Source organism: Polyodon spathula, chromosome 4, assembly GCF_017654505.1.
Source record: "Polyodon spathula isolate WHYD16114869_AA chromosome 4, ASM1765450v1, whole genome shotgun sequence".
In the NCBI taxonomy this organism is placed as follows: Eukaryota; Metazoa; Chordata; class Actinopteri; order Acipenseriformes; family Polyodontidae; genus Polyodon; species Polyodon spathula.
In genome coordinates, this window is record NC_054537.1 from 30,456,332 (window position 1) to 30,477,910 (window position 21,579).

The 21,579-nt window shown below is 37.9% G+C and overlaps 2 protein-coding genes across 2 annotated transcripts; both read right to left on the bottom strand.

The window, feature by feature from the left end:
• Window positions 1-3,360: 3,360 nt before the first annotated feature.
• On the bottom strand, window positions 3,361-7,413 carry LOC121314400 (cathelicidin-related peptide Oh-Cath-like). The gene is made up of 4 exons (XM_041247625.1): window positions 6,789-7,413; window positions 5,566-5,673; window positions 4,711-4,803; window positions 3,361-4,060 (listed from the first exon to the last, which is right to left on the bottom strand). Exons 1-4 carry the CDS (start codon window positions 6,975-6,977, stop codon window positions 3,974-3,976), a joined length of 477 nt encoding a protein of 158 aa, XP_041103559.1. The 5' UTR covers window positions 6,978-7,413; the 3' UTR covers window positions 3,361-3,973.
• A 1,467-nt stretch (window positions 7,414-8,880) lies between these two features.
• Window positions 8,881-14,619, bottom strand: LOC121314401 (cathelicidin-related antimicrobial peptide Bf-CRAMP-like). The gene is made up of 4 exons (XM_041247626.1): window positions 14,367-14,619; window positions 12,884-12,991; window positions 10,762-10,854; window positions 8,881-9,128 (listed from the first exon to the last, which is right to left on the bottom strand). Exons 1-4 carry the CDS (start codon window positions 14,565-14,567, stop codon window positions 9,030-9,032), a joined length of 501 nt encoding a protein of 166 aa, XP_041103560.1. The 5' UTR covers window positions 14,568-14,619; the 3' UTR covers window positions 8,881-9,029.
• Window positions 14,620-21,579: the final 6,960 nt, after the last annotated feature.

A 21,579-nucleotide genomic window follows, 5' to 3' on the forward strand; every position in this document is an offset into this window, starting at 1 on the left:
CCCAAGAGGTTGTTGCTACGTAGCTGACGTCACTGTGCCCACTGACTTGCTAGTGCATTGCTGCCACACATGAATAATACCTCGCTGGCTAAACTAAAAACCTCCTCAACAAGTAGATATTTAATTTGCTTTGTGTTATTGTGCAATGCGTGCGTATATGATAACAGCATGATATTAATTATTCGTTTTTATTTGTTTTGTATATTTTTGTGTGCGGTACAAAATAAAATGAACGGTAATTCTATGGCAATTGCCTATGTATATTGCAGCAAACGCAAGCCTAGTTATACTGTAAAAATGGGGAGCCAACTCCAGGAGCGCGATATATCCGAATCCACAGTATAGTGATTCCCCCCCATAGGAAACCGTATTATTATTATTATTATTATTATTATTATTATTATTATTATTATTATTATTATTAATAATAATAATAATACATCAGAAATACAGGCATGTTGGTTTGCTGTAGTTTATTTCGGTGCCCGCAGCACCACCCAACAGCTTCCGTCTAAACTGCAGGATGAATCATGCACAGAGAATATAATGTCTGTGCTGAATAGTACCCCAAAACCTTCCATGAATATGTGCCTCGTACCAGCCTCCGGGGGAAAAATGTTAGGATAATTAAGACAATAGCGAATCATGTTGAAATGCTAATTGTACACTTTCACATTCTTTTCCAGTGCTAATACAGTGCATTTACAGTACATTTATTATTGTTCTGATTGTGGATTTTGGTATTCCATATTTATTTCATACTGTTCCTTAGCCTTTTCTTTTGATGTAGTTTGCTTCATGTGCGTTTCTCAAATTTAAATCCAACTGCTTGTCTTGACCATCATTTGCTGTGTTGCCAAAACTTTATTTTTCAACAGATGGTGAGGATAATGACCTCATTTTCTGGCTATTGACGTTATAATGCAGCTTCATAACCCTTTAGTTTAGGATATATATATATATATATATATATATATATATATATATATATATATATATAATATATATATATATATATACACACCAAGATTGTTACCAGAAATTGTGTGTTTTGGTGTATTTCATATTAATTAGTGGCTAATGTTCACTAAATGCTTGTATTTAACAGTTTTCATGAATGATTTTATATTAAGTGTAGGGTGCCATTACTTTTGTCTGTGATTGTATATTTGTATATTAGACTTCACATATTTTTACATATCTGGAAAACTACTTTTCTAATTATGAAACTTGGTACTAACATTATAAGTTATTGGGAAATCGGATTGGATATAGGGAGGTGTCTGTCTGTATGTCATACTTACAGCTTTGCATACGTTTGCTAAACTGTACATTTGATTTGTTTTTATTTTATTCTTCTTATTTATTTATTTTTGTAATTGTAATTATACTTGCTGGCATAATTGTTTATTTTTTGGTGATGCAGAAGAGTTAGAATATTTTATACAATTCCACCTTTCTCAATTCTGCCACTAGAGGGCTCCAGAGGTTTTAAAACATCTTCCTTTGTTTTCATGTGATACACTATAGCTTTGAAAATGATAATTTTATAAACAATAAAGAGTAGCTTCAAATAAAATGTAAGCTGTTTAAGTTGTTTCTGAGATCCCACCATCTGCTTGTCGGCTGACCCAAAGCATACGGCTAAGTCACCTGGAATTCTTGAAGAAAATGAAGATAAAAGTTTTGGAACGGCCTTTACAATCACCAGATCTCAATCCAATAGAAGTGCTTTGGAATTACCTGAAGAAAAACTGTAGCCAGGCATTATGTGTCCAATCTGTCTGAGCTGAAGGAACTACGCAAGACAGAATAAGCCCAGATTTCACCAACAAGATGTAACATACTGGTTAATAATTATCATAATGTGTGTGTGTATATATATATATATATATATATATATATATATATATATATATATATATATATATATATATATATATAATACCTTTCATAGTGGACCACCATCACAAAGCACTTTACAGAGGTAAGCTGTGAACTGTGCATTATATGCAGAGTCACTCACAATAGGACATTGATTTAATATTTCATCTGCAGGATGGAGCACAAGGAGGTTAAGTGACTTGCTCAGGGTCACACAGTGAGTGGGAGAGGTGGGATTTGAAATGATTACCGTCAGTGTCAGGATTTTGAACCAGTGATCTTCTGGTTACAAGCCCTGCACTTTAGCCACTGGACCACACTGCCTCCATAAACATCCAAGAGACATAATAAAACCAAAAGGAGGACACATAAAATACTAAAGCAAGGGTGCCTAAATTACTGACATACTTGTTGTAATATCCTATTTTTTGTGTTATCGCTCATTCTTGGCTGCAGTTTCTGTTGAGATCATTATCCACACTTCACTCAGGTCTCTACTGTTTTTTAGATGGATGAAATTGTAACCACCCCTTCACTTGCTTCTGTCCTGTCAATAGCCAATCAGCTGTTTCCCCTACTGACTTCCCCTATTGGCTGACAGGCTTTCTTCAGTGAACACAATGTGCTTATACTATGAAGGTGAGTCACTTGGACCCCAGTGGGAAGATTTTTTTTTTTTTTTGCAGAATTTGCAGAAATAACCCCTAACAATAGTTACGTAAGAGCTGAAGTCATGGTAAACAGCAAGAGGCACTTTCCCCCCAGATAAAAAAAGAGACCCAAAATAAACAGTGCCACGCAGTTCCAAGCAATCGCTTTCTCGTTCAAGGGCATATTCTCTTTTTTGTAAATCAATTTTGTGATGTGCCTGTAACACAATATGTTTAGGTCGTGTTTAGCCCATCCAATAAGAAGTGTCATTTGTCTATTCTCTCTCAATAGCTTAGGGGCACCTTTTTACTCCTAATGCAATCCTGCATCATTTCCAAATATTATTTTTAAGTGTGTTTGGGAAGAACATAACCATGTTTACATTTACCAATTATGCCTGTGCTGTGAGTAAAGCTCATTTGCAAGAAACAGAAAAAAAAAAAAAACATCATCACTGCCCATCAATCTCTATTGTAGCAACAGTAGCAACCAGCGGTAGAACATGTTCCAGATGATGATGCTTATCCCCCTTATTCAATGCAGAAAAGAGGTGTCAACTAATTTAATTCAATCAGATCTCCTCCAGCACCTTGTTTTATTTCGTGGGTGCACATCCCTGCAGTAACTTGTCCCAACAAGCCCAGTATTTGCCTGCTAAAGGGAGACTCCCTCAGCCAAAAACATTTACTTATTGCTCATTCAGTTGTCAGACAATTTTCAAGTCTTTAATTTGGGTCTTATCGATTTGTTAAAGACTATGAATCACTGACTTGCTTAATGGCTTCAATATATTTTTTGATAGAATGATTTGCAGCAGAAGAAAAATAAATAATACGGTTTATATTTATTCCATCAAGGATTTAGGTACAGGTGAAGTTTTAAACACATAACCGCTCAGGAACTCCCCAGACAGATAAATACTGTGGTTTTAACCTCAAGACAACCCAGGGCACTTATGTTTTTCGTACATTTAAGTAAGACTAGAAATATCAGAAAGCTGTATTTCCTACACTATTGCCAGTATGACATTATGACAGTAGAAATGAACAAATATAACAGGCGTGGGTAAGGCTATCAAGATAGAAAACACAGGCCATGCTCTCACATACCAAAAATAATAGCTTATGAAAGTAATCAGCTTTGATCAGATTCTCATTTTCAAGGTGACACCACGATCAAATCAACCACTCACTATCATGAGAGAAACAAAATCCATTATATGCTGGGGCGCGGGTAAGAGATTTACAAATACCCTTACCTTGTTGCTATTGTTATTTATTTTCATCTTTGTGTACATTTTGCAATGCTATTTATACATCAGCACAGTTATCTTATATCACTTACAGCACAATGCTGCAATTGGTATTTTGTTCTCTACCACATTTTACAGAGTTTCTTTACATTCAGTCTTCAGCTCGTAGCCCTGCTTCTTTCTCTCTCAGACTCTTGAAGCCAACACTAAACTTCCACCAAAATGATATGGGTGCAACTTGTCACATTCCTCAGCTCTTTTATTCTTTATCACCTAAAACGGAAGAAACACATTTACTTTACAGTCATATGATACATTGGGTCAGGGTTTCTTTTCCCCCTCCTCCTACTGTAATGAAACCCCTTCTTGGTCCCTCACAGTGGAGAGTTGAGAGACACCATCAGCCAGAAGCACAGTGCAGCTGCTTTCTTACTTTTTATTTGAGCTTACAGGGCACAGCAGATTCCAGCTCATAACCTCACTGCTTTCAAAAAGGGTGAAGCACTCTTAGAGGGGGCACATCTTGCTGCAGCAGAATCATTACACCATACAAGCAGCAGGTAAATCTGATCTGTTTGTAAGAGATCTTCCAGACTTGTGCAAAAGGCTTGTATTGCACCTGTTGTTTTTATACTTTTGGGAGACAGCCATCTCCAAGGCTCAGTGCATTCTCTAGTTATAGCAATTGCATTACTTCTTTTTTTTAAAAAACTTTTTTTAAAGTCCTGGAATTTAAAAAAGTTTGTGTGATGCTTCTGCTCCGTGTCTGCCAAATCAGTCACTCGACTAGAATGAAAAATCTCAGTACAAGCAGAGAGAGTGAACACCCAGTTGAACATTCAGGAATCTTATATTGTAATCTAGAGAATGCTATTGTATTTTATACAGTTCCATAGAAAGTGTATAGAAAATATTTGCAATACCTCTGTGACTTGGTTTCTTTGAACACAATCAATAAATTCTTCTTCAAAATTGTCTCTTCCTGCGATGAAGCATCCAAAGCAGTCCATTCGCGGCTATTGTACAGAACAAAACAAAACAGTGAATGTCACAGAAGTTTTAGATTTTCTTTTTAACATAATTTATGTGTGAACACTGAGGAATTTCAGTAGTTTACTATTAATGTAGGCCTATTCACTTGCCAACAACTTGTATTCTATTCCATTTATACTTTTCCCCCTTGATTTGATATTTTCATATTTGTGTAACCGTGGATCTACTTTTCAGCTTTCAAATCACAGCGTGGAGGGGAGGATAACTAACACATCTTTGGATTCAGTGCAGAAGAAATAATTGCTTGTCCATTTCCTATTTGCTAACCCATTCCTTACTCAGACCATTCTCTGTGTAAAAAAAGAGCCTCCTATCGTCTGTCTTAAGTCTAGCTCCACTTCATTTCTAACTGTGTCCACTCGTCCTGGTTTCTGTGCTGCACTTAATGTATTAAAAACAGACTTCCTTTTTGTTCAAGGCTGAATAGAGTCAGTTCCTTGAACCTGTCTTCATGGCTCACGTCTGCTGAGATTAGTCTGGTTGTTCTTTAATGGACTCTCTTCAAGCTCACAATGTCCCTTTTGTATTTGGGGGACCATAATTGAACACAGTCTTGGATCAGTGGAGTGCTTCTATGCTTTTTATAAACTTAAAACTAATTATGGGGAGTCAGGAATAATCTGAGTAACAATAGACAAGTTGATCTTACTGTTAAATATTTGGAAGATTTTTTATTCAGAAAGTAATGTACACTGGGAAGTCTTATTTCATATTCCAAAACTCACCCTTCTATCAATGAATCTGCACTGGTGTAGATTCTTTGCACCATTCTGTAAACATCCTGTTTCTTTCAAAACGACGTGGAGGTTAAGATAGGAGCGGTCAAAGGGCAGCTGAGCAGAGAGAAAAACAGAATGTTCTTTATTTATTTTCCACATATTGTACCCAAGTGACCACGGCACTGGTTTCATTTAGTTGTTTATTTAGCCAGGAGAGTGCCCAGTGACTGAAGCCTCATTTACAAAGGGCCCCTGACGCACAAATAGATCAGGTCAGTCAGTGACACAGCACAATTTAACGACATTGCAAAAAAAAAAAAAAAAAGAAAAAAAGAATATTAAAAAACTAGCTTTCAAGACCTCAAAAGTCTCTTCTCCAGGTGTAAGTGGACATTTAAAACCCGGGTTCTGAAAGCTAGTGTTTGCATATCTCAGTTAATCTAATAGATTTTTTTTGAAGACTAACACAAATTAAAAGCACTCTTTTTACATCTTGAGTTTCTGAGTGTAATGTTACTCTCTTCTACTGTCTCTTCTTCTTCACATGCTAAATTAATCGAACAATACATGACAAAAAAAAGTAAACAAAACATTATATAGAAAAATATTGAAAGTAAAGTCATTGTGAATGGGCAGCTTCAGTTAAAAAGAACATGCTACCTACATGCTAATCCTGCCTTTGTTTCTCAGAGGTAACACTAACATATGCAATGTAGAATACAGCCAATAGATTTGTTTTTCAGTAACAACAATCATAATAGTGAAAAAGAGAAAAAATTGTCAAACAAGTATTGAAAAGAAAATCGGTTCAGTTGACAAAGATGCTGTTGGTATTGGTTATTTTATTTTTGTAAGGTTGTGTGGTTTATCGATTTTTTATGTCTATGTTTGCCTAGTATTTGTAAGTGTGCACCTGCAGTACATGTTGGACCTACAGTACATGCTTTAGATGCTCATAGCAATAACATCAGTACAATGATAACAACTTTGATTAACATATTCATGTATTCTACCAATTTAAAGAAATATATAATTAAAACAGACATTAAAAGCTTAACAACTAGTTACATATTAGGCAAACTTTTGAGTCCTCAGACTAATATGTTTTAAGTTGCTTATTACTAACAGTAAGTTTTATTGTACTTTCACAAACTGCGTTCCCTTTCAGCTTGATAATTCTGGCTGTTTTTCACACACACACACACACACACACACACACACAGTAGTACCTCTGTTTCATTTACAGGCTCAATGAGTTTGTAGAAACGGAAAGCTTTTCTCTGATTTGAATTGAAGTTCTCCACAATGCGGTCAATGGCTCTTCTGTGCTGTTCGGGAAGCTGTGAATAAGGCAGCTGTGCACCAGTAGAGGCCACCAAGGCTCCTATACAGAACAGCAATGCTAGCAGGCTCTTCATCTTCCTCTCACCCCCACTTCCAACAGCAGAACTGAGGGCATGTACCCAGAGACCAGGCAGCTTAGACTGTTTTAGTCAACCATTAACTTGATTTTAAACATTTGCCTAGGCTCAAATTATTTATGTTATGTTTGCATTTTTTTTTTTTTAGCAAATCTCACAAAATGTCCCCATATGCTTGGCGAAACTGTTATGCAGTGCTGTGTTTACAGGCAGTCAAATAAACTTTGAATCACAATCAGCGTACCCCCTAAGGCTAAAATGCGCGTATTTTTCGCAGTAACTAGCAACAACCTCCGCACTCAGTTTACTAACTTTCGCAAGTTATTATCATAAATATCGACCCCAGCCTCTCGAGGTAACACTATTAGTGTGAGAACATTCTTACAAAGCATTAACAAGCATATCTGTGTCTGTCTTGCAGCAGATTCTGATTTACTTCTGTAAAAATACACGTCACATTAGTAGAGCTAGCTCAGGCACCGGCGAATCTACTGGTACACGGTATGCGAAGTAGGCGAGTGCTGCTCATGAACTTTACAGTTTTTAACTCGTCGTATAATTGAATACTAAAATCAGAGATGCACAATCTTCCTGCATTATTTAGAGTATAAATACTCCGGTAAACATAAATAAAAATCACAATACTCACACTTTTTGACGGTTTTTGTTTCATTTCCCTTTTTAAAAAACAATTTCAGAAATCATCTCAAGCGTTTTCAAACTGGTAAAAATGTAAATCGGCACATTAGTCGAACATACACATTTAAGTGTATAGCAATTGAAGAAGACATACCATGTCCATTATTTATTTATTGTTTTTTTGCGATTTCTTTTTTTTTTTTTCACTCCGTGTTCTCTGCTGAAATTCAACATGGCGGCTTCACCAAGGAAGAAAAAAAAAAGTAACGTTTCAGTAAGACAGAGCTAAAATAAATACGATTATCTATGAGGACGGTGCTGTCGTATTCTTAAAATGTTGCTGCATTTCGCGTGATCATGTACAAGTTAATACCATTAATATCATAATGCCAGTCGTAAACACGTAGAGAATAAGAAAGCAAAGCATTGCATTCCTCCATGTAGAAAAACTAAGACCTAAGGCACCGCGCTCCGGAACTTTCCCGAGTATGTAAGCTAAATCAAAAAAAAAAATAGATTACAAAAAATTTGATTGAAAAAAAAATATTGTAATAATATTTATTAAATTTACGTATTTTAACTACCAACATTATATTTATGTTCAAATGCCATATTTAATTATTAATACGTTGATAGAAAGTGGGAACGGAACAGAATTTGGTATTCCCAAGAATGGAACAATTGGTAGCCCTTAAAGATGGCTACAATCGAAGGCACTGCAGATGCCAGTGCTTTATGCAGTAGTATAAAGCAATTTTCTGCAGGCCACCAGTTAAGCATGCAGTGTGTATCTATGACAACAACGGACAGGGCTGCATAGGATCAGAGGATGATTCAAAATCAGAGGCAGAGCCACAGTAAATGTCGTGTCTAAATTTAAAGTAAACTGTAACATTGTTGACATACTTGTGTTGGAATATTGTTTAAAAAAATATATTAAAAGGGTTAATGCATGGCCAAAGGTTTCTCACTGATAAGGTACCCTTTCTCAGTCAAAACAGCAATTTTCTCAGTATCTAAAAAGCTTAGAGGGAACGCTGATCACAATACTTAATCCTGCCTCTCAATCGCTAAACAGTACAGGGTTGGTAAATGTGTTTACTAATGCCTAAGGGCAGTTTTTATGTATTTTTCTTTGTACATTTTTATACCATCAATTTGAGAACCCAGGCCCTTTTCCTTCAACCAATGTCTCGGCTGTGCTGTTGAAGGGACCACTGAAAACCAGTTACCCAGACAAAGACCCAGTGGAAACCAAAGGTTTTCTTTCATTTATTTATTTGGTACATAGTGATAAAGACAGTGGTTTTAAACTCCTAGCAACCAAGAACCACATTTGACAAAAAACATGCACTGAACACACTGTAACAGCTTGTTTTATTTCCTTTGGCAGTGGTGCTTGTCTGTTTGTCAATAACAGCCTTTGCAACCCCTTGAAGCCAATAGCAGCCCTTCACCGGGGCGATATTTGTCTGGGTTACATTCTTCATTTCGTTTCCTCTGTATCTCCTAAAATGAAAGCACAATTACTTTACAGTTATATAATACACTGGGCTAGTTTTTTTTGTCTACTACTAGCAAATGAAACTGATCTGCTGCGAAGAGTGCCAAAAATATCCTCCTGGCTTGTGCAAAAAGATTGTGCTGTACTGTACATGCTATGATAACATTCAACAGAGACGCAATTTTGGACTAATGATTACAACATACGCATTGGGACTGAAATTAAAATGTTGTGTAACCAGACTCACTGTCTCACTAACTGCATATTGTGTTTTTTGCATGTCTCATTTACTTTCTTCTAAGGAATGTTCCAGTTTTGTTTGTGTCTTTTGATAATTTGATACTGTTTTGAGATATGATACTGACCATGCACACATTTGTTTAATATATCAGTCCCTATTTTCCACTTTGCTATAATCAGGGTGTCCCAGAAGTCAGGCATCTTAAGCAATTATTTATTGTGCTAAGAAGGATGTTCGGGCAGCCTAACCATTTACTATCTGCACCACAAATCAAAAAGAACAGAATTCGTTTTTGTTGCGTAAAGACATTTCACACCAGAAAGAAACATAGAGACAACCAACATTATTAACAATTATGCCTATGATGTCTGAGTTAGGGGATACCCTGTATGTAGTAATTATATAGTATACCCTGATATTGATGTGATACAGCCACCTGAAATGTCTTTGTATCAGATGGAAATATACATCACATAAAAATTATTTTACTGGTTATATTTAAACATATAGCATTGGATGGTTTGCAAGATGAAAGTTCATTGGATGGTTGGTAAGATGAAAGTTCATTGGTTGGTTTGTAAGATGAAAGTTCATTGGTTGGTTTGTAAGATGAAAGTTCATTGGATGGTTTGTAGGTACCACTGGTCTCTCTGACCTCTCTTGGAATTGATAATTTTTGTATAGCATGCTATATAATTTTATCTATCTAAATATATATATATATAAACATTTGTAACAGGGCGAGGAGCCCTGTACATAAAAGGAGGCAGGGCAAAGCCCTGCTGTTAAAGTATTGTTTTGTTTGTATTTTTTGGAATTATTTAGAACAAATGTGTTCTGGCATAGGCGAAGTTGGCAGCTCATCCTCTGCCAGTTACTTATTATTAAACTTGCGCAGATTGTGGCCGAGGGGTAGAAATAACGGATAACAAGCTGACCCCTCGGCTGCAGCGCTCTAAGCTCAGTTTGGGAGTTCGGAGGAGTGAATGAGAGGGAGCGAGGAGATAAAGAAAAGAAAAAGTAAACACATATGATCAGTGAAAGCGATCTGCCCAGCCTGACCTGTGTGTGTTGTGTTTGTGATTTTGTTTTTGTATACGTGTTTTATTTTCTCTGTGAGCAGTTTGTTTTTGTGTTTAAATATTTATTTAATTTCTTACTTGAAAATAAACAGCAATTCTTCAGGAATACGGATAGGGAAGAAACATTATGCCTCTCAGTAGTGATAGGAGAGAGGACACACCCCTGATCTCAAAGCTGGGATGATATTATGAAATGTTTTATTAGATGGAATGTTGGATTGACCAATCAGAGAGCAGCATGTCTGCCTGCCATTTTATAATGTATTCTAAATACAGTAGTTCCACAGAATGTGGGAAGAGAATTCTGTGCAGTACCTCTGTGACTTTATTTCTCTGAACACAGTCAATCTTTTGTTTTTCGACATTGTTCCTCTCAGCGATGAAACATCCAAAACAATCCACTCGCGGCTATTAAACAAAACAAAACAAGCAGTACGGGTCAGTATTACTGAATGAGGGGAAACAAGGTTCTTAAGATCCTTAATATACAGTATCAATCAAAAGTCTGAGTACACCTGCTTGAAACCAGGTTTTTCATGATTATCTATGCTTTTAACTGTATAAACTTGTCTATGAACACTAATATTTCATTATAGGATACGTGTACTTATATAAGCTGATAATCATAAGTGAATTGCATTCAAAAATTTAATTTTTAAATGAAAATGTAAATCTTGTCAATTTCAATGAAATGGTCACCCAAAGCAAGGGGATTTCAGTCTGAAGCCCAAGTCAGTTAAAAGTCTGAATGTGTATTACACAGTGTTAGAACACTGGCCTAAGTATAAAAGTGTCTTTGTTAGATGTTCTCTGAGTTAAGTAGCATGTTACCTAATTAACCTTTTGTCACTAATTATTGTTAACAGGTGAGGGTCCATGATTACTATAAATATAGGTAGCATAGGCACAAGTTTGTCATTCCTGAATGTAAGGGAGCAGAAAATGGCAAAATACGCTCAGTTAAGCAAAGAAAAGACAGTCTGTAATTACTTTAAGAAATGAAGGTCAACCTTTAAGACAAATCACAAGAACCTTGCAAGTGTCTGTAACATGTGTGGCCAAGACCATCAAACGATTTGAAGAAACTGGCACTCATGAGGACCGAACAAGGTCAGGCAGGCCAAGGATGACCTCAGAATCAGAGAACAAGTTCATTCGAGTCACAAGTCTGTGAAACCGGTGATTAACTGCCCCTGAAATACAAGCTCAGCTAAATGCTGCTAGAAGTACAGATGTTTCAACATCAACTGTTCAGAGGAGATTGCGTGAAGCTGGCCTAACTGGAAGAATTGCTGCAAAGAAACCATTGTTAAGAGTGCAGAATAAGAGGAAGAGACTTGCCTGGGCCAAAAAACACAGAAACTGGACGTTTGCGGAGTGGAAGTCGGTCTTATGGACCGATGAGTCAAAATTTGAAATATTTGGGTCCACCCGCAGAGTATTTGTAAGACGCAGAGAGGATGAGCGTATGAGTTCTGCATGTGTGGTTCCCATAGACAAGCATGGAGGAGGCAGTGTCATGGTCTGGGGTTGCTTTGCTGGTGACATAGTTGGTGATCTTTACCAAGTCCATGGCAAGCTCAACCAGCATGGCTATCATAGCATACTTCAGAGGCATGCCATTCCATCAGGATTATGGCTAGTTGGGCAGTCCTTCATTCTTCAGCAAGATAATGACCCGAAACACACCTCAGAGTTGTGCAAGAACTATCTGGCGAAGAAGGAAAGTGAAGGACAACTCAATCTAATAACCTGGTCTGCCCAGTCTCCAGACCTCAATCCCACAGAACTTGTATGGGACGAACCGGACAGAAGAGTCAAAGCAAAACTACCTACAAGTGCCCTGCATCTCTGGGAATTGCTGCAGATGAGCTGGGAAGACATGTCGGGTGTTTCCTGCTGAAATTTGTTAACCGAATACCTCGTGTTTGTGAGACTGTTGTTAAGGCAAAGAGTGGTTATTTTGAGGAATCCAAGATTTAGAGACAATTTTCTTGAACATTGCTTTGATACCCCTTATGTTTTGTTTTGTATATTGTAACATGTGTTCATTTTCAAGAATTTACAGAAACCTATACGACGTAAAACATTGTCTATTATGAAAAAAACCTAGTTTCCAGCAAGTGTACTCAAACTTTTGACTGGTACTGTATATTTAAAAAAATAAAAATAAAACTGTATTGCCAATCATGTTTTTGACTGCAGTAAATGGGACATTCTGTTGCAAAATACTGGTTTGTCTTTATTTTAAAAGTAAAAAAGAAAATAAAAATACAACAGGTAATGTTACAGAACTACCAATAAACAAATAAGTGTATGTGTAGTATTTGAATTGTCAATGCACACACACAACACCACAAACAGCAGTCATGACTCACTGATACTTCATTTAAATGTTTTAAAGATTCCTCTCAAAGCTGAAAATAGGGTTACTCACCCCGTCCTTTCTGAATTCGCAGTCATTAACATTACTTGCCTCCACCAATAAACATTCAGTTGCTCTCAGAATGAAGTTAAGGTTAAGATGGAATCGGTTGGATGTGAGCTATGCAGAGTGAAAAGAGAATTATATTTGTTTTGATTGTAATGGCGGTTCTTTCACTGTTTCGATAGGGGAGACTGTGGGTAGTTGTAACACAGAGAAGTTGTTTCAGGATGTCAGATGTATCCAGCTTACAGCAATGCTGTCCATGTGAGATTTTAAAATACAGGGGTACACAGTTGCTATAATGAGAAAACTATTAAAATGCTTAACCTCCCCACCCCCAAGAAAACACCTTTATTACTGTACATACTGTACATAGTACAGTATAATAACCACAACAATGCCTCAGCAAAGACACATCAGTAACCGTAACGAGCCAGTTTAAATCATTCCCATAGAAAGAAAGTTCACTTGCTCATACTGTACCTGCATGTGGGACTGCAGAGGGCGTCGCACTATTCATTTCATACAAATTATATATATATATATATATATATATATATATATATATACACACACACACACACACACACACACACACACACACACAGATCTAGACTGTTAAAGAAACTACTAGCCTGAAACACACTAAGAAAATTAGGCAAATGTTCTCCATTTTCCAGTTCAATCCAGCATTGTGTAGTTTTAGCCTCAAAAGCATTTATTTGCTCCCCCCCATATGTTCAGCATTAAAATCTGTGCACAAAATAATGTAGAGAAAGAATGGAAGAAAGAAATTCAATCAATAATGTACACATAAATGGTTAATGACAATAGAGAAACCCAGGTGTACATATCTTATCAAGGTCTTTACACCAAAGTGAAACACTACTAACAACTTACTGTAGGCATTGCTTAAGTATTTACACATGTTGGAAGTTGCCAATTACTAGCACAGTAACATTAAGGGTGGATATCATTATCTTTTCTAATTGCATTTTTTTTTAAACAAAAGTTTTTAGTAAATAACATTTCCTGTTAGTGTTTGTTTAATTAGTGCAGCAGTGTGAAAAGTTAATCAAAATAATCGTGGTAATTGATTTCAAGAGTTGATACTGCTTACAAATGCCAGCTGTCAAGACTCTAAAAGTCTCTTCAGTGTATTTTTAGAGAAACAGATGTTATTGTTATATTTGCATATAATACACACTAAGCGACACCTAGAAGACAGCTGTTCCAGAGTATACATTTTGGATTTCTGAGAATGGTTTGATAGTCATTTCAGTAAGTATTTAATTAGATGCATTTGGTCGAACATCTATAACAACCTACTGATAATCAACCTACCAAAGGAGTAAATTAAGAATGCCTTTCTCAGAATTTTGCCCTTATGGTTTCATTTTTACTTCACAAAAATATCGTCCAGGTTTTGAAAGACAGATACTTAGTAAGGTACTCTTTCTTTCTTTCTCTCTCACACACAACACATTGGTACCTTTGTTTCATGTACAGAACTGACGAGTCTGAAGAAACGGAACGATTGTCTACTCTTAGTGTTTAGTTTTGAATTGAAATACTCCACAGCGAGGTCGATGGCTCTTCTGTGCTGTTCGGGAAGCTGTGAATAAGGCAGCTGTGCACCAGTAGAGGCCACCAAGGCTCCTATACAGAACAGCAATGCTAGCAGGCTCTTCATCTTCCTCTCACCCCCACTTCCAACAGCAGAACTGAGGGCACGTAGCCGGAGATCAGGCAGCTTAGACTGATTTGGTCAGTTATTAACTTTATTTTAAATATTTGCAGACACTTGTTATTATACCATGCTGCAAGTTGGAGCTGGTCCGAGCCCCACTGAGAATGGCCTGACAGTTGTTGTAATGCAGCAGCTTAAAAATCAGGGTGCGCGGCCTAGATCTAGGCCTAGGTCTTCCGCTGTAAATGCGGTGGGCTCTTTCGATATCAAAAGATCTACCCTCCGAAGAATGAATCCATTTAGGGAGATTAAGTTGGAGGAACTGTATAGGGTCACCCCCCTCTTCGCCCTCGTTTAATCCAACAAGCCTTAGATTTCTTCGGCGCACTTTGTCCTCGTACTGGACCAATTTCTCCTGCAATTTATCAATAGTGAGTCTGGTTTCCGCCGACTCCTGTTTGATCGCCCGAACAGTTAGCTGTATGTTGTCAAGCTTCGAAGTAAATGTTTTAAGATCCTTTTCCAAGGACCGAGCTTCTCTGTTAAACTGTGAAGTTCTTCCCGAATCACTTGTCTCATGAGGGCCTGCAAATCCCTGAGCTGCTGTTTCAACAGATACAAAACAGTTGCACGTAGCTGACTCTGGGAGGTTGGTAGTCATATCCTTTAACTTTTTCTTTGACGGTGAGGAGGTCATGTCTTTAACACGTTTCGTTTTTAAGTTCAGATATTTTATGATAACTTTTATCGAACTCAGTGGCTGAAAAAAGCCCAGAGAAAGATTAAAGGATAAAATAAACAGCCAGGTGTAAGGGAACGACAGACTCAGGCCTCCATTCCTGTCGGCAGGTCACATAACTCTCTCCTCTTGCCAATTTTTAGTGTTGATTAATATGAAACACTACCGTAAGCATTTTCTAATACTCTATTTTAAACCAATCTTTAACTAATTAATTTCTGTGATATATAGAATTTTTTTTTCTATTTTAATACAAACTCCTACCTTCTGTTATCCGAAAGATATTTTGTTTGTTAATATTAATAAGATTGCTCACTATAGAGAGGATCTTGGCTTTTAAATCACTGACCATCAAAAAATCCAGCTTCATCGGCCAAAACCAATGAGTCATTGAGCAGGTAAGGATGAGGTTACAAAATTAGTTATTTTCCTTCAACCGGTTCACTGTATACTTAAAGTTACAGTTTACACTGTTTTATCTTACTGTCTTGCTTTTTCAAATATAACATTCTAATAGCTGTATTATTTCAGTATTATTTCATTTTAAATAAGAGACTTGACTGTGAGTCTATTTTGAACTAGTTAAACTTTAAACATTATACCTTACTCAAATGAGCCCATGTCACTGGATGACCACTGTCACAACCCACGCATTCAATTCTCTTTACATCTCGTGGGTCCACGAGATGACATCCCTTCAGGACTATTACATTCAAATAGAATTCGACAGTGTCTGACTAAGGGCAGGGCAGGGTTTGGACCTGATCAGGGGTGATCCATTTCTGCATTTATCACATCCTCACATTAAAAACAGCTTGCTTTCACCTGCTCTGTTCAAAGTCAGCTCTGTACCAAGAACAATTGTTCTGGATCTATAACTGTTTCCTTGATTCATTTCATATTGTAATTTTAGGAGGCACGCCCTCCATCCAGAATACAGGTGTGGGCCAGAATTCACTATTTTTCATATCATTTGGTTTCCAGCCGTTTTTTATCATCAGTGGGCAGACTCATTGTAACCGATTCTGGGTCCATTAAAGAACCGCTCACCCTAGCAACTGAGACCTGCCATACAAAGGGTTCTAATGATTTACACCACAAAAGGGACATGCCAAGGCTACCTGTATCAAAACTCAAAACCCCACAAGCCCAGTTAATAAAACATGCATACATTGCATCAAGATACTAGCAATAACAAAACTGCCATTGTGTCCAATATCATTTTAACACCTTGGAACCTTACAATAGGGAACTATTAGCACTGGGAATACAGTTTTGCATTTTCCTGGAGTATTGCTATCCTATAGTTGTATTTAATCCAACGTTTTAATTGTGTAAGAATTCACTTCTACTTGTGTTGGCTAGACCTTGACAACAGATTGCTCAATCAAGAATCAATAACATGCAGGGGCATTGCGCCCGATTCTCCTAAAAGGTTCTGTGCCAGGTTCTAAAGGGCATATAGTCCTACGTCGGAACACAGCCAAGATCAGGCGCTGAGTTGAGAAAAAAAAATGTTGCGGCTGAACATCAGTATCCTAGGGCCTGGGTAAGTATGTAAGAAACTTAGGGTCACATATTCAAAAGAGATGCAATTTTCGATAGGGCAGTTGTGGGGTTTTTTTTCCCCCCAATTGCGCCTTGAGAAAAAGTTGTGCCAGCGAGTGAAAAATAGGAGTTGTGTGAGAAACAAAAACCCTTTTCCTCAAATCTGGAGGAGGAGTTGTGAATAATTAAGCAAGTCCACCTACAATTGCGAAATTCCAAAAATGTGTTTTCCTCAAATAACAATGTTGGGGACAAATAGGTTGCATGTGTTTGATGTCACTGAACTGATTCATAAACAAGCTAAAATACTATTTATAGGGTGATTGAGTGTGTCAATGTTTGTAGCTAGTTAACATGCAATTTTGAAATGTGTACTTTTGAATCCCGACTGAACAACAGCAACAAGAAAAAAGAAAGAGAAATTACAAAACATGCAATGTTTAAACAAAAAAAAAAAAACTAAACCTGTGTGACAAACCAATTGTTGTCATCGATGCATCTTTAGTTCTAGTTGTTCAGAGCACTGTGAGAACTGAAAAAGAAAATACAAATAAAAACTGTTGCTAAATATACAAGTATTATTTGCATTATTAAATATGGTATACTGTATAAAAAAGAAATACCTGTGTCTTGACCCATTCCTTCTAAGATGTATACAGCGCCAACAGAGAATGCTGATGTCCCAGGTAAGTTTGTACTGGTACAGTAAAAACAGATGAGGCACCAAGGCACTGAAGGTGACTAGACACTGGAGCACTCAGGTACCAAGGGTGCAGGAGCACCGAGGACACTGAGTGCAGGTAGGCTGACACACCAAGGCACAGAAGCACTGAGTGAGCGAGGGCACCAAGGCACAGAAGCATTGAGGGAGTGAGGGCCACGGCACGAAGCACTGAGGGAGCGAGGGCACCAAGTGCACTGAGGCTGAGGGAGCGAGGGAACCAAGGCACGAGGCACTGAGGGAGCCAGGGCACCAAGTGCACTGAGGCTCTGAGTTTCTCAAAGGTGCCGAAGCACAGAGGAATGTCTTTGTAATTGAAACACAGATGTCCCGAAGTAACGGGGCACCGAGTGTGCAAGGCTACACGGCCCAGAGGGCGCCGGAGCACTGAGGGGCCATGAGAACCAAGGGCATCTAAATTCTGGAGTGCTGAAGGCGCCCAAGCACTAAAGGGCGACGAGCACTGACAGCGCCTCACTCTGGAGCGTCAAGGCACGAGGATTCCGAAGCACTTGGGGCACTGCATGCACCAAGGCTCTGAGGTTCCAAGGGCACTGAAGCACCGAATTCACACCTCTTTTTTTTTTTTTTTTTATACAAATAGTGTGAAGCAAAACAGTGTGAAGCAAAAGAGGTAGTAAGCTCTGTGGAGTGTCTGTTTTTTCCCCTCGGGAGGCAGGAACGAGGACGTAACTCCCCGGAGAGGCCTATCAGCAGCTGTGACATAAAATGCTCAGTAAATACGTGACCTGTGGCAGGCATATCCGAAAAGTATTGTTGGTCGTCTTTGAATTGAAAGGCAACCAGTGGTTCCTAAACCGGTCCTGAGGACCCCCTGTGTCTGTTGGTTTTCATTCCAACTGAGCTTTCAATTATTTAACTAGACCCTTAATAAAACAAGCAGACAAAGTGAGTCTCCAAGACCGGGGTTGGGAATCACTACTCTAAAGTATGGAATAGTTAAAATGTGCATAAACTTGGTCTGCTAAACTGCAGTTTACAAGTCGTTTCCACTATATTATTAATATTAATAAGCTGGGTTTGCTAAACTGCGAGCTACAAAGGGAATTTATTATTCCTTAATATTAGGCTGCTATGTCCTTCGTTCTAATCAACATTATTACTTTACCTTTGCTAACAAGTCTTGGTCGTTTTGAAGCCATTTGAACACGTTTAACTCACGCGGCTGTGGTGGTATGAACTGAGCCGTACGGTGTCGCTGCAGTCTGCAATGACAGTAAAGATTTTGAAGAGCACAGAGACTACAGAAATCATCGGGACTTGAATTAACGTATGCACACAACAAGGGGTGAAATGCATTTTATTTTGTGGCAAAGCAATGTGTAAAAGGACGTATAATTTAATTCAAATTCACAATACTTTATGGTCTAGATACCTAATTACTAAAGGTAACACTTTTTATGCATTTACACTAGACCCGTCTGTACATCTAAAATCAGTTAGTCAGAGTTAGGCTCATCTAAAGCGCTAAGTTGCCTTTGAAAATGTATTCCATAGCCTACAGTGTTATCTCTTGCTATTCATGGTATGTAGCAGTTTTATGTTTTTATCTTTATACTAGAATCAATGTCCAGAAGTTCGTCACATGAGAGATCTCCTATCGTCTCATCAACATCATCTTTATTTATTTTTCTTTCGGCTTGGTAAGCATTCTTTCTATGTAAAGAGATTTCCCTTTCAATTCGAAGACGAACACCAATGACGTTTCGCATGGGATATATGGCTCTGTCGTTTATTCCGGGAAAGCGCCGAAACGGCTTTCAGCATGAATGCAAAGGAAATCAATCGACTCAATTTGACTGGATCAGCTCTTTTCGGTCAACATAATCAGCTCAACACAGAGGTCTTGCCGTACCGTCAGGCGAAGGCAAAAGAGAAATGGCTTCCTCAGAATGACAGTGGTATTCTCTCGGAGGGCGAGACCGGGCGCATCATCCCAGGAAGGGGCCTATTGGCAGCTCTGGTATAGAGCAGGGTTTGGATTCAGCCGAATACTTAGGATTCTGTGAACATCTGTACATCCATTTTAATACATCCCTCCAATTTGTTCAGTTCTTCTTTAAATAAAAGATACAAATTCGGTACTGAACGTAACCATTGTACAGTATTTAATAACAAGAACATGTTTTATGAACTCTGTCAGCAGCTCTCAACTCCCTTACTGGTGGCGCACGTACTAAGCACGCGCATCTGCTGAATGCAAAAATACCCTCGTATGTAACAGCACATTTTTCATGGAGTACAGTTATGTAGTAAACCTGTAATATATAGTAACGGTAAACTGTTGTAGACTTTTGTGCCTTGTCGCTTCGTCTGTCAAACGTGCTCTAGAGATTATACTGAGATAAAATAATAATAATCGGTGCACAGAAATATAAATTTTTTGTAATTTTACAACTGTCAGATGTGCAAGATGTTGAACAATATATGCTTTAGTAAATTCAATTTTACGTTATTGCAGTGTGCCAATACAAGTTGAATCAATTGGGAACTGTTGTGTTTTATTAATATATTTTTTAAAACTATTAAGTTGTGAGTAAAATTACCTACCAGTGTATCTTTTATTTTAAATACACGTGTAGCACTTATTTATGGTTTTGTAATATATATTAAAACTTGAATGCAAGGGCAGTCGTTCACTCCAATCCCCGGGTCTGTGACCGATGCACAAAACAGCTTTAAACCCACCCAGCTTTTATGGCCACAATCGTAGCATGCACTTCTGCTGTCACCTGTCGTAAGCGTTTTTACAAAAAAAAAAAAAAAAAAAAAGTGTTATCCTTCTTAAAGCAGTACTGTAGTTTGTAATAGAAGTACTAATGTTCCCTTCAGTGCATCACAAGGACGACTGAATCAGATAATTGTGCGGGAGAGTTGACTTGACACATTTAAAATGCGCGCTATTCAGAGACTCCGATTGCGAACTTACCATCAAAACTGGTATGTAGGTAATCGGGCGCTGATTTGCTTGTTCCTAGTGCTTATTCAATGGAAAGACAGAAAATAGACCGCTTCATTGATGCCCAGCCACCGAAATTAGAGTGGTCTGGCTCTATATAAGCATTTTCATTTAAAAAAGTAAATGTTCTGTTAATTTTTAAGTCAAGATTCTGCCTATAGAAAAAAGTACCTGAACGTTTTTCCGGAGCATTCCGGCTAGAGTATGGCAACTGTTATGGCAACGATGGTGCTCACCTTCCTTGTAACGGTAAAGTAAACAGTTCTGTATCTGGACATTTTTATTGTGGGTGGAGGGGGCTAGCGGTAAATTGTGTAAGTTTCAAACTGAAATCTTATTCAGGGATACATTTCTATTCGGTAATAAAAATACTATTAACTAAAAGGATCAAAACTATAGATTGTGCGCGTTCCTTTGTTAGTAGCTGCCAGTCTGTTTTTCAATCAACAGTTTCCTTCAGTTTTCTTGACAGTTTTTGTAGATTCGGTATTCGGCTAAATCTTTTGAGATGGATTCGGTATTCGACCGAATCCCCAAAACTTGGATTCGGTGCATCTCTAAAAACGTCTGTTTAGTTTTTGCAATTTATTTTATTTACTAAAATTAAAGAGTTTCAATTTTTTTTTTTCACTCAATACTGTATGTGACCTCCACCTTTCACAATATTTATTCAAATGAAAAGGACCGTTTAGATTAGGTTTATTTATAATGTTACAGGTTTAAACATATAAAATGTTTTTAATTTAACATTTTCCCAAGGAGTGCTAATAGTGGGCCGTAGTGGCTAATGCAGCTGAACAGGTGGGCCTCAGGTAAAAGAAAGTTTGGGAACCCCTGCGTTAAGTTACTTACCGTAACTCTGGTTCCCTGAAAGAGATGCCCACCTACCGCAAGGTCGCCCCACGGGTTCAATGGAAAAAGAGAAATGGCTTCTTCAGGATGACAGCATTATTCCCTCGGTGAGCGGGACCGAGGGCATCATCCCAGGAAGGGACCCATCAACAGCTCTGGTATAGAGAGCTCAGCG

What these genes read in the sequence shown, in the direction of transcription:
- LOC121314401 (XM_041247626.1), bottom strand. Translation starts at nt 14,567, where the DNA reads ATGAAGAGCCTGCTAGCATTGCTGTTCTGTATAGGAGCCTTGGTGGCC. An exon ending in GTTCTGTACATGAAACAAAG is followed by an intron (nt 12,992 to 14,366) that starts GTACCAATGTGT and finishes CACTCTGCATAG; the next exon opens with CTCACATCCAACCGATTCCA. An exon ending in AGAGAAATAAAGTCACAGAG is followed by an intron (nt 9,129 to 10,761) that starts GTACTGCACAGA and finishes CTTTCATTTTAG; the next exon opens with GAGATACAGAGGAAACGAAA.
- LOC121314400 (XM_041247625.1), bottom strand. Translation starts at nt 6,977, where the DNA reads ATGAAGAGCCTGCTAGCATTGCTGTTCTGTATAGGAGCCTTGGTGGCC. An exon ending in AGCCTGTAAATGAAACAGAG is followed by an intron (nt 5,674 to 6,788) that starts GTACTACTGTGT and finishes CTCTCTGCTCAG; the next exon opens with CTGCCCTTTGACCGCTCCTA. An exon ending in GCAGATTCATTGATAGAAGG is followed by an intron (nt 4,804 to 5,565) that starts GTGAGTTTTGGA and finishes TCTGTACAATAG; the next exon opens with CCGCGAATGGACTGCTTTGG.